Source organism: Apis laboriosa, unplaced genomic scaffold (genome assembly GCF_014066325.1).
Source record: "Apis laboriosa isolate Shangri-la unplaced genomic scaffold, ASM1406632v1 scaffold79_cov154, whole genome shotgun sequence".
In the NCBI taxonomy this organism is placed as follows: domain Eukaryota; kingdom Metazoa; phylum Arthropoda; class Insecta; order Hymenoptera; family Apidae; genus Apis; species Apis laboriosa.
In genome coordinates this window covers 399,253-416,972 of record NW_025224475.1, presented here as the reverse complement: position 1 = coordinate 416,972, position 17,720 = coordinate 399,253, and the positions used below count along the sequence as shown (strand labels likewise).

The following is a 17,720-nucleotide window of genomic DNA, read 5'->3' as shown; positions in this document are numbered from 1 at the left end:
TTTTTTTTTTGTTTTCGTTCCATCGTTGTGGAAGAACGACTCGGATGAAGAAAGAGGATGTGAACAGAGAAAGATGCCGAGGCGTTCGTAGGCGAGCAGGAGATGAGGGACGATTAATTTTCATGGTGATGGCCAGTGGAGGCGCGATGACGCCCGTGATGACGATGACGATGATGGGCGGACGATGCGACGTCATCGTTGGTCGTCCAATGGTTCCACGTGGATCGCACAGTTGGTGGTCGGTCGTCGATGAACGGGTGGAGGCACGGAAATGAGGAAATAGAAGAATTTGATTGATTTATATATTATATATATATATATATATCTGTGTGCTTTTTAGAATCACTGTGTGTGTCTTGTGTCAATTATTTCAATTTGTTTATTATTATTATTATTATTATTATTGTTATTATTTTATTTTCTATTTTCGACACGATGTTCGTGTGTGTTCCATCCGTGTCTTATCCATATCGTCTACTTTCTTCTCGTTCGTTAAACTCCGTTCTCTCTGAAAATTCATTCTCGTTCGATTTGATTTCTCTAAGTGTGTGGACCGACTCGAAATTTTTGTCTATGTAATAAATACGTAAATCGTATACATCTCGTGTTACCTTTCCTTCTTCTAAACGCACGGCCGTTCAAATCGTTACGTTCGAATCGTTTGTTTCTAATCGTTTCGATTTTTTTATACGTTTTGTCCTTTCTATCTTTATTTTTTTTTTATGCTTTTTATTATTACTGTTACTATTATTACTATTATTATTATTATTATTATTAATATTATTACTTTTCTCTCGATTATTTATTCTGCTTCTATTTCGTGTTTCTGCTTGCTATTTCTTTCATCTTATATCTTATTTGTCTCGGGTTTATTGTGGATTTCTGTGGGTTTTTAATAGTGCTTTTTTTCTTTTTTTTTTCTTTCTTTTTTTCTTTTCTTTCTTTCTTTTTTTTCTTTTTTTTTTTTTTTTTTTACTAAAACTGGCTAAGAAACTGGCCCAGGCCAAACGCTCAGAACGAGGCCTCGACGAGGTAAGTCCCGTCCATCGCAGCCCCGGTCTGCCCCCCTTGGGCACCCGTTACTTGGGCCCTTGTCGCCGGGATGTACTGACTGTACGCCTGCTGAAATCCACACCACAAGCACACACTACATTGTTGCACGCTAAGCTCACCTACCCTAAAGTGTCTGTTTCTACTATGGACCTCTACTCTCATTTATATCTCTATTCAATCGTGACACGATGGAAGAAAAAAAAAAAAAAGAAGACACGTGTGCACGTGTTAATATACGTCGTCCCGTGGGACGTGATTTTCTTATTCCCCCCCGCCGGAACGAAAAGAATTTTCTCAAATTCCCAAATTTTCTGGAAATTTTTCGGTCTCGTCGAAAGAGGGGGTAGGGGGGAGGGGCAGGAAGGAAGGAGCGGAAGGGAAAATTATTCGAAAAAAATCAATCAACCAAACATCTACTGGTATCATCTACATATCTTCTACGCGTTTCCTTATTATACGTCATAGATCTCTATCTATATAGATCTAATCCCTAAAAAAGTAATTCCATCTAAACACGAAGAATGGATGGCGCGCCATTTCGAAGGCTCCACCAGCTCTCGACGAAAGAGGCCTTAAAATCCATTTGTTATATTTCCAAACTCCCCTACCCCCCACCCCCCTCCGACAGTGCGTCGTTTCTCCTGTCGTTCGTTTCCCACCGAGTTCCGTCTCGTTCTACACTGGTCCTCGACTACCAAACAAGTCTAAGATTCGACTAAAAACCTTCTAAGACGCTAGATTCCTTCCACTATCTATCAGATCGATCATCCCTGGAGGAACGGGGCGAGAACCACTTCGCAACCCGTTCGCAAGCCAGCGGAACGGACTTAATCGCCGGGTTTAATTAAATTTAATTAGCCCACGTTTAACGCCCGACCCCGATTTCCCGAAAATTCGTGCAACGCAACGAGTTGGTCGGCAATGGCGCGCTCGATGGACGCGCTTGGGGAGGGGAGGGGAGGGATCGGCGACGAAACGGCCGTGTAAAATCATTATCACGGAACGGGACACGGGAATTTTAATTGGACAATGTTGAAAAGAGAATCGAAATAATCGAAACCGTGTTTATCGAATTGTCGCACCGGGTCGGGTCGGGTCGGATGCGTCGATCTTTTCGATTCGATAAATCAATACCCGTATTTTCGAAATTTTGTTGAAATTTGTGGAAATGTGGTCGCGTGGGCGCGTGTATTTTCGGGTGGGTATATGTTCCGATATCCTAGAATTTTCATTTCTTCTTTCGTCGTTCTAATTTAGAACGGAAATATCGCCATTTTAATTTCGCGAATTTAAACTTTTGAACTTTTTGAGCTTGAAAAAAGAATATAGTCCGTCCGTTCGAATGATATTTCCATCGTATTTTTATCACTTATTTTTTTTTTTTTTTTTTTTTGAAAAAAGAATCTCCATTAATTTCCAACAATCGAAACAAAAATATCTCCCCTTGGAACGAATTTACAATCGCGATCAGGCCATTCGACGTTCATCCATTTCTTTTACAAAATTATCGTGAATAACTTTCCCATCCATCCCCCCTCCCTCCCTCCCTAATATAATAAATTCCCGTTCGATACAACTTTCTCCCTTTTTGATATCTGTTTGCAAAAAGAGAGAAAAATAAGACGTTCGACGAACGAAAGGTAACATAGAGTTTCTTCAATCGATCAGTAAAGTTGAAGAAGAGAAGGAAGGTCTTATATCTTACTCTAAAAGTCTCGTCTCACTGAAAGAAAACAGAATAATTAGAGGTTGGTTGGCTCGCGATCGATCCAAGTGAAACGTAACCAAGGGGTTCGTTCGAGTCGATCGGGGGTCAAAAACACCGGGGCCAATCGCGGCCCCCGCAACAGACAACAGTTCTTCATTATCATGCAACTTGTCGCGTCCTCGAGTCGCTCGCTAATTAATCGGTCGCGAGTTCAACGACACAACGAGGATCGTCGCTGGAGGGGAGGAAAGGGAGGGGGAGGAATGGAAGAAGGGACGAGCGAATCGTTCCCTCGTTGGTCGAAAAAATGGAAGGAAAAGGGAGGAAAATAGGGGGTAGAAATTGGGAACGACGATTCGAACAACTCGTGGGGCGCGAAAGATACGGTTCGCAGAAGAAAGGTTTCGCATTCAAACAATCCAAGAAACAAGAGAGGCGTAATAACGTAACGCAATGCGAGTAGCGCAATGCTGGGTGATGGGGGTGGAGGATAAGTGTGCCAAGAGAACGAAGAAGAAGAAGAAGAAGAAGAAGAAGAAAAAACATAGTAGTAATCGATCAATAAGTGAACAACATTTCCCAACAATGTAATGCTAATCTGCAATTAACTAGCAGGCTTTTGGTATCAATGGGGTGGCGATCAAGAAAAGAAACAAAAAAAAACAAAAATAAAAAAGATATAGACAAATAGTAACAGAGTTCCTTTTTTTTTTTTTTTGTCGTTAAATTAAGGCTCTTACCTTAAACGGACGAGAACTGTTTCTACGGGACGAACCACGCACAACAGGGTGCCGACAGTGTGTTTTATGTTACAAAATGTACAGACATATTTACATCGTGAAATTACATCGTGAATACGATTTCTCGACGATTAACTCGAGAAATGGATGGAATGGCAGAAATTAAGAGGTAGGGGGGAGATTAATAAGACAAATCTCGATCGAATTTCGACGAAATTTCTCGTTAATATCGATTTAATATCGCTACCAGGTGTTTCCGTATTCCGCCAATTAATTGTACTTGATTTATAACAATGAGAATCGTTGGCGATGAATCAGCGCGAACGCGTCACGGATATTCACACGCGAAGGAGGGAATGTATAAAATATTTCAAGATTTCTTGTTTCCGTGAAGCGTTCATCTCGAGAAACACCTCGTGCGTTGAATACATCAACGATGATTTCATATACCGATGAATGGGCGAGGTTAAGGTTGGGCCGATTCGTAAAGTCGTAATCGTAGTAAAAATTGGCAAACGGCAGCCTGCCTCGTCGCGACGTTTACAGCCGGTTTACATCCGTCCACCCACTTACCTGTTGAACGATAATTAATTTGAACGACGATTGGAAGCACTGTTGGAAGCGACGACGTTGGATGCGAATCACGGAGGAGAGGAAGGGCAGTCGCCTCATAATTATCGATCGATGATTTGATAATAATTTACCAAGCTTCTTTCTCCTTCGCGGATCATCCTTTTTCCCGTGCTCCGTGCGTTCAATTCTTTTTCTTTTTTTTTCTTTTATTACCACCGGCTATAATCGAGGCGAGCCGACAGGCTGGCAGGTTTCTAATTAATTTTCTTGCAACGGGGGGATGAAACAATCGGGGGGATGATTGATTGATGTACGCGGCCCCACGAGGAGGGCTCCCGAATTTCCCAATCCCTGACACTCGTCCCCGGAACGAGGCGAAAAACAGATGATTTATTATCGTCGTGGGCCCGTTCGTTTCTTCGAGGCTTCTTACGCACGATCGAAGGGGCACGGCACAAAGGGTGGCGCTAGCGCGGCCTCCATCAAACGACACGTCGCCCCTCGAGACGATATTTCGAATGTATAATTTTGTAAAATTTTGCTTTTCAATCAATATCGGGGATTGGATGTCTGATACGGATCGATTTTTGTTTTTTCCTTCGATCAGGCCCTCCTCCTCCTCGTCACGGAATTTTCCTTTCCCGCGCGGAAAAAAAAAAAAAAGAAAAACATTCTCTCGCTTCGTACCCTTGATTGGAATAAAAAAAACATACACAAGGTAACAATGATCCACGTACAATTATATACAATATATTTAATCGAACCAGCTATATGGTATATATATGGGTGTGTCGTATATGTATAACGGGCCAATCGGTTTCTAATAACGATTAAGTGGGGCAAAAATTGGAGAGGAGAGGGAGGGGAGGATTAATCAACATCAATAAGGCAAAATGGGTCGAGAGGCTCGAAAATGATGAGGGGCTCGTAATTTTAAAAATTTCAACATTTAGTAGATCAACATTTTACAACATTTTTTTACAACGATCTTTCCCTTCGCTTTCTCGAGAAAAAAAAAAAAAAGAATCAAATTCTAATTCTAAAATAATTGATCTATCTTTCGCGAGAGAGAGAGAGAGAGAGAGAGAGAGAGATGGTGGGGGGGAGGGAGAGAGAGAAAGAGAAAGAACAAGAACAAAAATATACAGAAAAGTACAACATTGTACAACACGTGCACCTCATCATATTCCGATCCACGACCACGATTTTCCATGGATTCCAATATTTTATCGGGGGATCGAAAAATTTCATCAATTTTTGCAATTCTCTTAATAAATCGAAGGTGTTGGGATTGTTGGAGGAGGACGTGGGGGGAGTGGGGTGGATATCTCTGGAAGGTTGGCAAGTAGAAGTGTGATCGAAAAGATGGTGCTCGTTACTGGGCCGACGGCAAAAGTGAATTGACGGAGCTTTTCAGACGGACACTTAAGATTCAATTTTATCTTGCCTGGCTGATCTGAAGTGGATGCTCCACTACAGGCTCCCGGTGTTCCTTCGGCTATGCATTATTCATGAAAGCAACTCGTGTTATATATTATAATACGCATTATTATCGGGGCAATTAATTTCGACGCGCTCGGTGACAATTATTGTATAATTTATTCTTTCTTTTCCCTTTTTTTTTTTTTTTTTTTCTTTCCTTCCGTCAGGCAACGCGCGATAACTAAAGTGATAACGAGGCCACCAGGGGGAGCACAGGAGTCGGAAAGTTTTGGAAAAATCGACGATTTTATTTATTTATTTATTCTCTTTTTTTTTTTTCTTCTGAATCTCGTCGCTCTTTCCGCGAAGCTCGTTCGTTGAAATTCCTCCGAAGGGAGGATCGTATCCGTTTAACAACGGATATTGCAAATGCACGATTCCAAAGCTCAGCTTTGGACGCAGGTGTGAACGATCTCGACGAGCGTAAGGAATATCCAAAGATTGGAATGAATGTATATATAATTTAGAATTAAAAGTTCGTGGGACGATTTCACAAGAATCGAAACACGTGGCGTTGTTCGTCTAAATCGAGCCACTTCTCGAGGCACGGTTTATTATCGATGGTGGAAAGCAATGGTGGAAAGATGTGTTCGCGCTTGGCAACACGTTGTAATTAGTTTCTGTCCAAGGTAGAGGAAGAGTTTGACAGTAATTAGCATCGATGTTGTCCGATTTTTGCATCGAAAATAGAAACGAAAGGGGAACCTTAATTTTGTACGTGACTCGTATTCGAGGATCGCTATGCGTTTCTTTAAATTCGAATTTCGAATACGTTGAATCAATTATTCAATTATTCTATAATATCAATACGAATTATATTATTCCTCTGCAAAATATAGTTTCGATCCCTCAAAAATCACTAATATTTCTCGATCACTTACGAGCCGAAATTAAAGCTCGTAATCTTATTCCTTCAGGAAATTTTCAGGGAAACGTTCGTTAAAATCCTCGAGAGAATTTTTCTTGCATGAACGAAGGGACCAAAGTTCATTACGACCCATAAATCGATGGAAAAAGAAAACAACGACGTACTCTTGAACATTTTTAATTATCCGAGTGGTTAAAAGCTATCGAGCTATTTATCGAACGCTCAGAAATTCGACTCTCGACAAATTCGAACGCGATTCATTTATTTGAAATTATATGCACGAAAATTCAAAAAAGAGTAAAAATATTTATTATCTCTTATTTGATAAATCGATCGATTTCCCTCGAATCGATTTTCCTTCGAAAAAAAAAAAAGAGAAAAATGGAGAAAAAGAGAAAAATTTATTTGAAATTATATGCACGAAAATTCAAAAAAGACAAAAACATTTATTATCTCTTATTTAATAAATCGATCGATTTCCCTCGAATCGATTTTCCTTCGAAAAAAAAAAAGAGAAAAATGGAGAAAAAGAGAAAAATTTATTTGAAATTATATGCACGAAAATTCAAAAAAGAGTAAAAATATTTATTATCTCTTATTTAATAAATCGATCGATTTCCCTCGAATGGATTTTCCTTCGAAAAAAAAAAAAGAGAAAAATGTGTATGCAGAATAGATTAATCAACGCATACAAAGATACGTTTATACGAAGCCTCTTTTTAACGAAACTTGTTCACCAGCATAAGCAATCGCGTTGCAAAGTTGGCGGATAGGTTAGAAACTCGGACGAGAAGATTTGCATAGTACGAAGTGGCGAAGCGTGACACTTAGACAAAAGGCGAGGATTAGGTAACGCGTAGGTCAGTAATCGAGGACAAAGACGAGATTCACGAGGGTGTGACGATCGAGAGACGAGGGAATAGGATCGGCTCCTATAATTAATGCGAGAGAACAGACAGAGTGTAGAATAAACGGCGACGATATGAAGGAAAAAGGAAGATATCAAGATACTAAAATAATTGGGATAATTGAGCAATAATAATCGAGATAAGGAAAAAAAATAAGATTGTACGCGTATTTAATGAAACAATAATTTCGTTAAAAAAAAAAAAAAGAAGAAAAAAATGAATCGAACCAATTTTTAATTATCACAGATGGATGTCCCTCTACGTACAATTTGTACGCAAAATTTGAATTCACAAAAAAAATACATACATATCCAAAGGATATTTGAAGAGCGAAGCGAATGTCCACTCAAAAAAAATCTCCATATATTTTAATATCTCGTGCAATATTTCGCGAATAAAAATCCGCGAATGAATATCCGTAATATAAATATTCACTCTGAATTTATCCCGATACTTTTTCACTCTTCGTATCCCTTTCGTATATATAAAAAGCGAAAGTTTTAAAGTTTTAAAAACGTCTTTAAAATAATTCCATTCTAAGAAGAAACAAGATTACGATGATGATGATGATGATGATGATGATGATGATGATGATGATGATAATAATAATAATAACAAATCCAATTTCCTCGTCGAAAAGGAAAGGGAAGAAAAGAGCAAAGCGACGTGAAAATTTTCATTTTCTCGCTTGATCGTGAAACACGCGCCAGAGAATCGCCGATCCTTTTTCCTTTCCCTCTCTCTCTCTCTCTCTTTTTTCCTTCCACCACTCGTCGTCCATTGTGAACCAGCCACGCGACGCACTAAACGCACGCGACGACGCGCGCCCAAGTGTTCGGTGGAAATAAAAAAAAAAAAAAAAAAAAAAAAAGAACTCGACGTTGGAGCACGAAGAAAGAGGAGGAGAAGAAGGAGGAGAGGGAGGGGGAAAGTTGACACGTGCAAGAAAAATTCAGCTCGAGACCTCGAAACTTTGAACGACGCAAGTCCCGCGAGAAATGTTCTTCGGGAGATTTCTGCCGTTAAATCGGGAGGAGAGGAGGAAGTTGACGAAAATTGATCCAAAGAAACTCGGTAAAACTGCGGCAAAAATAAGGGAATCGACTGTACTGTCCTCGAGATAATTCGAAAAAAAATATATATAAAAATATATATATAAAAATTATATATATAAAGATATATATAAAAATATATATAAAAATTGTCCAAGAGTTTGTCGAAGTATCGAATATATAGCGACGAGATATTGGAAATTCCATTACAGGCGATGATCCAAATAATTTACGAAATTAATTTACGAATTGAACGAGTGTGTGCAGAAGCGAAGAAGCAACGTGACAACGAAATTTTGTGTTCCACATCGATATTAGTACATTGTCCAAGAACGAGGTTCGATCTTTTCATCGATTTTATCTCGAAATAAATAATGTATCATTCATAGCGTCACATTTGACGTGACATTTTTCGAGCATCGAACAATATCCAATAGCGGTTACCGGGATACGATTAAAACAGATCAACCCATTTTCTTTTTCTTTCGATTCGTCCACCGTCCAAGAATCGAAATGGCCGATGAAAAATATAAATCGATCTATTTCTACGACATATTTCCTCCAATAAATAATACTGGATAATCGAATCGATCGTCGGACAACGTACGGAATGGCGAATGATGATGATGCTCGGCAGAGGTGCTTTTCCTTCCTCCAACAGGAAAGCTCGAAAGAGAGATCTGGAACGAGCATAGATACACGTACACGTACAAGGAAACGCGTGGAGTATACCTACTGTGGACTGTCACCCTAAGGTCAAGGCCGGTTGTCGTACAATTTTCTAGTCGATAACCGTGCAAGGATGACTCGTGTGAATATCCATCCATCGTTCGTTGTTTCAACTCGTTTCTCGTTGCCGGAATAAGGAAGTAAGGAAAGCAGTTTCCGATCTGATCTGTGAACGCGGAATTTCGGAACTTCTGCCCCGAAAGAGATATTCGTCCAACGTCTGCAGAGTCGCGGTATGCTGGATCCGTCTGTCGCCCACCTGCACGGGGAGAATAATAATAACTCCACTTTTCTTGGTTGTGCGTGAAAAGAAAAGATCCGTGCAGGCGTGCTCTTAACGAATTAAACGTGAAACGGTTATAAAGATCGGGAATAAGATCTTTCTCCTTTGCTTTTTTCTTCACGAATGGAACGGACTTCGAGTTCCAATTTCGCATTTTCCCCAATCGTTACTTTCTCGATTTCGATTGGAATGTATCCGGAATTAGAGAAAATCAAATTCGTGAGAATACTTGTTTGGGGTTGGGTCGAAAGGACGCGGAATTAAAAAATCTCAATCTCTTTATTTCCTTCAGACATATCGCCTCGTCAAAGGATCTCCGATTCCTTTCTTTCTTTCTTTCTTTCTTTTCGCCGCGCTCGAGAATGGCGCTCCATCGGAAGAGAGAAGTGTAATCACGAGAACAAGATCGTTGGAATGTGTGGCGAGGATCTTAGTTAAGAAATCGTATCGTATCCTCGGCTCGATCAAAGGAAAAAAGAAAAGAAAAAAAAAAGTCTACGAAAATCGATCCTCCGACGGAAGATCCGATTTCAATAACAGGAAGAAAGTTTAGTATTCTCGGATCAAGAATCGAGAAATTTCTTTTTTTCCTTAACGCTTAATATTGGAACGCGTGAACAGATGTCCTTGAGAAAATTTCCACGTGGAAGCTCGTCCGCTATACTTTCCGAATATCGAACCGTTTCGCGGTATGTTGACAGTTACAAACGTTTCTATCAACGATTCCATCGATGTCGATGGTGTGGTCGCGCTTTGTAACGCTTGTTAAAGTTTGAGCAATCGAGAGATAGAATGGAAACGAAGGTGGGAAAAACGAGACAACTTACGAATATTATTTTGATTGAGACGAGGACGGTTTCTGTGTCGAGACTGTGTTCGAGACTTATTCGCTCGACTATACCGGAAACAGTTCAATCTTTACGAAGCACAACAGACAAAATCGTTAAATATGTTCGATAATAACCAACGATCGACCCGTTCAGCGCTGTGGGCGCAAAATTATTACGTGAGAAATAAAAAAACGAAGGATAAAAGAAATTGAAATTTAAAAAGCGAAACGATTACGTTACAAATTTTCTACACGTATTCTTAGAATTAAGCGCTGAAAGAGTCGAGAGATTTATTCGTTAATTTAGAAAAATGGACGACAACCCTTTAATCGAGGTGGAATGGCCGCGAGCGAGCCGAGGATTGGCCTTCAGATGGCGCTCGAGATCGGCACTCGGATCCGGCTTGCGTCGCGAGATACGAACGAAATCAATTAGGGGATCCCGCGCCGATTTATGTCGCCAATTTAGGAATCGATCGATAAATCTCGCTCTCTGGAAATATTTACGCGATTATTCCCAGCCGTGAATCACGATTATTAAAACCAACGATATCGATATCATCGAATATATAAAACGCGATTATTAAACGTTTTATGAATTATGCTCGAGCATAATTTCGATTGTTAAAAAAGAAAAAAAAAAAAATTCTGAAACTGAATTCTCGATTTTAGGAAAGGGGGAGAGAAAATAGTCGTCGTTTCTCTTTATCGGAGGGGGAGGGAGTATTAAGGGAAATTGGCTTGTTGGAAAAGAATTACAACGGATTCGCGAAAAGAGTTGATTGCACGCGTTTGAACGGCAAGCCGGACGGAATGCCAAACAAATCGAGAATGCAAAAAAGTCGATCCTCGACCGATCGAATAATCGATTAACTCGCCTCTCCTCCCATGTACACACCTCCGTACAATGGCTGGCATGTGATCTCGAACGTTTCGTTTTGCGATTTAGACTTTTCTCTCCTACATCTATACGAGGAAAGAAGGTTGTTTCTCCTTAAAAACTAGATTTTCTTTTTTTTTTTTTTTTTTTTTTCAAGGGCCGAAAGCTCGCACCTTTGGTCTCAACCTGCTGCCAATCCAAAGGATCCACGTACGGTACAATATATCATCTATAGAACCATTGGGCACAACACGCGAGATAACACGCGTGCGTGCGATCGAACGGAAATCGAACGCGCGAGAATCGAAGAAGAAGTTTCGAAAGATCGTCCATCGATCTCTCGAACGTATATAATATATATGTATATATATATATATATATCTTCGAACGATATATTTCAAAGCATCCATGATGCTCGAATATACGAAAGTTGGATACCGAACAAGGCCAAGGAAACGAAAGTCAAGTTTTGGAGAACGAGCTTCGTTCGTCTCCGTTCGCGCGATATTCGATTCGATTTTCACGAATATTTATACGATTTGGTCGGCGGCTTTATCCAATTCCCCCGTCGAACTGGATAAAGGGAAAAAAAAGAATAGTGGGATTCTGTGTACCCGAGAACGAAACAACGCGTGCGAGAAGAGATTTTTCTTTTTCCTCTCTCTCTCTCTCTCTCTCCCCCTCTCTCTCTCTCTCTCTCTTCTTTCTTTTTCTTTTTCTTTCTTTCTTTCTTTCTTTCTCTTTCTTTTTTTTCCGTTCCGTGATCTTCCAATCGTACACGCGGTTTCGCCCGGGACGAATCACTTCCACTTGGTGTCCACACCGCGAATGCTTCAGCGTCGTCTCGTGGAACTTGATGGAATTCGGACAGAGTTAGTGTAATTATAGAAGGGGGCCATTAGTCGCGGGGGCTGTGATTATTAATTATTATTTGTGCGATCGGACGAGAAGAAGGCGGGCACGAGCTCGGGCAGGATTCGATGCGCGGCTTCCAGTCGAGTTTTCTCATTTTTTTTTTTTTCCTTTTTCCTTTTTAATCTAAAAATGGAAGACGTGGGATAGGGTTAGACGAGCGGCGAGGCTCGACCTAGAAGACGGGGAAGACGATTCAAACACTGGATATCCCTTTCGTTTCGAATCCCAACACAATGGGATATCGTCCATAGGCTACGTATGGCTCGAGATCACTTCGAGATCTTATATATAGAATTTTATTTATAATTTGAGATGAGACGAAAATCGATTCCTGTCGTAAATCGAAGAACGAGCCAAATTCGTATAAACCAAGTTTCTTTGGAAGAAGACGCCTCGAAGAATGCATCTCTCGAAATATTTTTCCATTAATCTATTCGTAAACGGTGTTCCAAGAGATAGTATAAACGCCGTTCGCTTCCATTCGGACAATTTCAAGCAAAGCCTGGTCGAATACGTATACACAATACGGCAGGAACACATTCGTTGTGCCGGTTGACGGCTCAACCAACCGCGTGTTCCTTCTCCGCGTATGAATCTTATCATTGATTTAAAGCCGCCGTGGAACACGTTCGAACACCAACAAACTGATACCAGACCACCAGACAAACATCATTCGTATATACACGACGTCTGACACGTCTATCATATCCTCGGATCAACATCCTTTATCGCGCGATAAATCTGTTTAAATCTACACATACGAAAACGAAATTTTCATCGATCATCCAGATGATTGATTTCTATGCAAAGACGAAATGTGCACAATATAAATAATAATAATAATAATAATTACTTTTTCGTATAATTCTCGATTGAGGAGTATTCGAGTATTATACACGTCATCGTAGAATAGGAAATTTCCATTTCACGTGATCCGTGAATTTAAGTGTTAAGCGTTGAAATCCAGCCGAGCTTTCGTTATCTGAACTGGTGCCAAGCGTCAATTATATGAACATCTGTTATGAATGGGAGAAACAAAGACGTAAGAGAACGACGATTCGAGAAAAAGCGGTTCTACGATCGTTAAAAGTTCGAGGATGAAAAATGTCAACGATCATTCAACAACGATTAATTAAACAACATTACGATTAATTAAACATTAACGATTAATTAAACATTAACGATTAATTAAACAACAATCATTAATTAAACAGCTCTCCCGTTTAAACGGATCATTTCTATTACTACCTTCCCGATCGATCCAACGTTTAAAATCCCTCTGTATGAACTCCGATTATTCGAAGTTGAGAAAAGTATGCGGGAGGATAATGTCGACGGACTCAACAGCATTGAACACAGCCGAGAATCTACAACCGATTCTGTACAAATGCAAATGTAAGGTTCTCCCTTCCTCTTCGGAGATGAAAAGGAAACCTCTTCCAACCGGATGGAAATTATCGAACGTCGAAAGAAAATAGCAAACAAGAGGTTGAACGAGTGAGAGAAAAAGACTTTAATCGATCTCTCGAGATTCAATTTCGAGATGATGATTCTGAAGAGGATGGTCGGAGGATCGGCCATCGGTTAATTAGCGAATTAACGTGATTGAAAAGGGAAGAAGCTCGAGTGAGAAAAGAAACGGAGCAAGAAGTGGCTTAATGGAACTTGGATGAGCTTCTTTCACCCCAGTCTCTCAAATACTATTCCTGGCCACGGTTTCGATTTCAAAAAAATGGTGCGACCCGTCCAAATTTTTCCTTTAAATAAATTTCGACGATCCAAGACGATTGGAAGGGCGATATATCTCGAGAATAAAGGAAGAATTAACACGGCGGAATAGGAATGGAATGGAATAGGAATGGAATGGAATGGAAGTGGATGGGCCGAAAGAAAAATGGCGAGTTCGAGTTCGAGAGAGAGAGAGAGAAAGAGCACAAGGGGGATTAGAAGAGGGAAGAGGAACGACACTTAATGGGGTTCCGATGGGGTCTCGTCCCCGATCTGCCAGAGGATCATTTATCACCTCTCATTTTCCCTCGTTAACGTCGATTCTACCACGTAACGAGTCCACAACTACGACCCCCGCCGCTTCTTTTCGAATTTCGATTATATTATATGGCGGCGCATCCCTCGTTGCTTTCTACACGATGAATATAAAAACGTTGAAAAAAGAAATGAGATCCGAAGAGAGATTTCGAGCCAAACGTTTCTTCACGCCTCGGTTTCTAATACGAATCTACTTCTCCAAGAGAAGTATCGTTGAGCGAGATAAACTCGTGGACGTTCTCACAATGATGGGACTACTTTGGCAAGAATCTACTACTCTGCGTGCTTCGAGAGACGAGAGAGAAACAGAGACAGAGAGAGAGAGAGACAGAGAGAGAGAAAGTGAAAAGGCCGCTCGACTGAAAGAGGTAACCCTAAGGTCTCGATCTACGAGATTCTCAAAGAGAGATCTAATGATTTCGATTAAGGAGGAGGGGGGAGGGTACGCCATGCTCGTCGTCAATTCAAAATTATCCATCTATCGGGAGAAACGACGAACCTTTCTATTCCCCCTCTCCGATTCTATTCGCTACGACATCGATTTAGAATTCGAATAAGACTAGTAGATTAAGGCTAAAGAAGATAATTTTTTCAAATTAGAAGGCCGATAACGACTCGATAATAATCTAGATAATCGCTACGATTCTACGGATGATTTAGAGCCATGGTTTCGAGCCCTCGATCATCGATCTTGGTGCTCAAGAGAAAGATGGATCACGAGAAATCGAGAAACGCGAGAATCTTCTATCTAAACCTGATATGGATCCGACAGAATCACTGGAACACGATTGCGGAAAGGAACAACGGCCGCTCGTGTCTCGAGAAATTTATCAATCACAGAAGAAATGTATCACAAAGGAAAGCCTCGAGAGATTCTCTCCTTTCTTTCTTTCTTTCTTTCTTTCTTTCGATTCCTGGACAACCGAAAGCGCGACACGCGACAACGATTCGATCCCCCTTCCCTCGACGAGGAAAAAATCGAAAAATCGGCCGAATTATATCTTCGAAACGCTTCCTTTCGAAACTCTCGAAACGTTCCGAATGGATTTTGGAAGAGTTCCAAGAACGCACCGCGTGCGTTCCATCTTTTTATCTTATTCCTTTTATTCATCACTTCTAGAATACCACGTACGAACGCGAGAAAATCGGGATCGAGGAACCGCGGTCATTTCTCGATTCGTTTGTACCGATCGTTGGTAAACGAGAAACCGATAAAACCGATCGTCTCGAGGAAACGCGGCCGATCCATTATATTGCATTGTGAAATTCTCTTCTATGTCGCGAATCTCTTCCTCCTGAAGGAGAGGAGGAAATCTGTCCGCGAGAGGAGGAGGAATCTTCGATAGCTTTCCCCCAGTGTTCGAAACGACAGATTTATCTAGCTAGTTATCAAATATACGCGCCGAATAATCCGTGATGCGACGCACGACACGGGGGTAGGGGATGATGAATTAGCGAGAATATCAGAATATACAGGAGGAAAAGAGAGAGAGCACACGGTTCGAAATTCGAACCCTCGTTGGCAGTGCTTGTGGGAGAGACTCTCCTTGGAGAGTCGTGCTTAACAACCGGGATTCGATGTCGACGATATTTCGTTGTCGCGACTCCACTTCACACCTCATAGGATAATCCGTTACGTTATGCATCTCGACTGACGTAACTTCGTCATCTACGTATATATATAATATAGCGGTGTTGTTGGAATCGAGAAGAGAGATGGGGTTTCATTTAAACGTCGAATCCCGGCAATTAATCTCCAAGCGACTCGTAATAATCTAAAAATCGGTGAACGATCGTTAGGATCGCGATTGATCCAGTCTTCGAGGACGTGGGATTTCGCCCTAGGATCGGAACACAAACGTTTTTTTGGATTTCTTTCGAACCCGGCCAACTTTGCTCGAGTCTTCGTTCGATCGGGGACAACTAAGAAGATCGAGGCCGAGAATCATCCCAAGCCGATCGCCCAACGATCGAAGATAAGATCGAACGGTTTACCTAAAATTTCGCGAGAAAGAAGTTCCTCGTATCGGAGCCAAAATCGAAATTAGCGCCTATAGTGTCAGTCAGTCGGTTTTGGAATCAAATCCCTCGAATCCCTCCAAGATATGGAACGTTCAGTCTTTCCTCATACCGATCCTCGTTACCCCATTACTTGTCGTCGCAGCCTCGAGATCGAGTGCTGATCCACCTGATATCGATCCATCTAATATCCACCTAATATCATCCAATAAATTCTTCAAATAACGAGGCTTCCGTTTCCCCCTGCAACAGCGGGGAAGAACGAAGCTGAGTAAGAACTCACCACGAAGAGAAACGAGAGGTGGTGCAGGTGGTGTGGGATCTCGAGATCGGTGGTGAGGTATCGATATATCGCAATCTCGATCACGGTCGAAAGGGAACGAACGAATTCCTTCGATTGTGAATCGCTGTCCCGAGCCCGGCTCACACCCTTGTCTCGTTGTAGGGGCTGGAGGAGGTGGTGCCCTGGCGACGTTGCCGATCACTGTCACCGGGCACGTTAAACGCGACGTTCGGCACCGTGGTTGGGTCAACCGGCTGATAATGGGACTGCGCCGGCTGCGATTGGTGAGAGTGGGAGGAAGACGAGGGTGGGCCCTCGCTTATGGAGGTCGTCGAGGCGAGAATACGGCGACCGCGTACCTGGTAACGTTGGGGGTAGCAGCGGCCGCAGCAGGCGTGCAGCAGGCCGCCCCTCGAGGCAGTGCTGTGCGCGGGAGAGGTGAGGGGCGAGGGCGAGCCCGGCCTCTTCGGGGCACCGTTGTAGGGCACCTCCATCTCCACGAACTCGCGATCCTGAAACAGAAATCGTCGTCTTTGGTCAGTTTAAATTGTGGATATTCTCTAAGCAAGATTCGAGAAAAAAGGAAAATGTCGATCGAGTTATATTCGATCACGATGAGTAGATTTTTACAAAATTTGAGGGAGACGAAGAGTTATCTTTGAAAATATTATGAATTGAAAGGGAAAAGGAAAAATGTATTCCAATGTTCAATGTTAGGTGAAAAGATTTCTAAATTGTGGATGTTTTCTAAGCAAGATTCGAGAAGAAAGGAAAATGTCGAGTTATTTTCGATCATGATGAGTAAATTTTTCGTTTTGCAAAATTTGAGGGAGGCGAGGAGTTATCTTCGAAGGTATTATGAATCGAAAGAAAAAAGGAAAAATGTATTCCAATGTTCGATGTCAGGGATGAATAAACCCCTTAATTATGGATATTTTCTAAGCAAGATTCGAGAAGAAAGGAAAATATCGATCGAGTTATTTTCGATCGCGATGAGTAGATTTTTGCAAAATTTGAGGGAGACGAAGAGTTATCTTCGAAGATATTATGAATCGAAAGGAAAAACGAAAAATTTATTCCAATGTTCAATGTTAGAGGTATATACCTCTAAATTGTGGATATTTTCTAAGCAAAATTCGAGAAGAAAGGAAAATATCGATCGAGTTATATTCGATCACGATGAGTAGATTTTTGCAAAATTTGAGAGAGACGAAGAGTTATCTTCGAAGATATTATGAATCGAAAGAAAAAAGGTAAAATTTATTTCAATGTTCGATGTTAGGAGTGAATAAACCCCTTAATTATGGATGGAAAGGAAAATATCGATCGAGTTATATTCGATCACGATGAGT

At 41.2% G+C, this 17,720-nt stretch overlaps 1 protein-coding gene across 6 annotated transcripts in view; it reads right to left on the bottom strand.

The window, feature by feature from the left end:
- Positions 1-17,720, bottom strand: part of LOC122719513 (potassium voltage-gated channel protein Shal) — a 99,231-nt gene that overhangs the window by 14,836 nt on the left and 66,675 nt on the right. For 4 of the 6 annotated variants that reach the window (XM_043945407.1, XM_043945408.1, XM_043945409.1 and 1 more), the window contains exon 4: positions 16,728-16,880. In XM_043945407.1, coding sequence (XP_043801342.1) covers positions 16,728-16,880 — 153 coding nt within the window. Of the gene's footprint in view, positions 1,123-16,727; positions 16,881-17,720 lie in introns of all 6 variants that reach the window. The other 2 variants (XM_043945411.1, XM_043945412.1) reach the window with 2 other exon arrangements.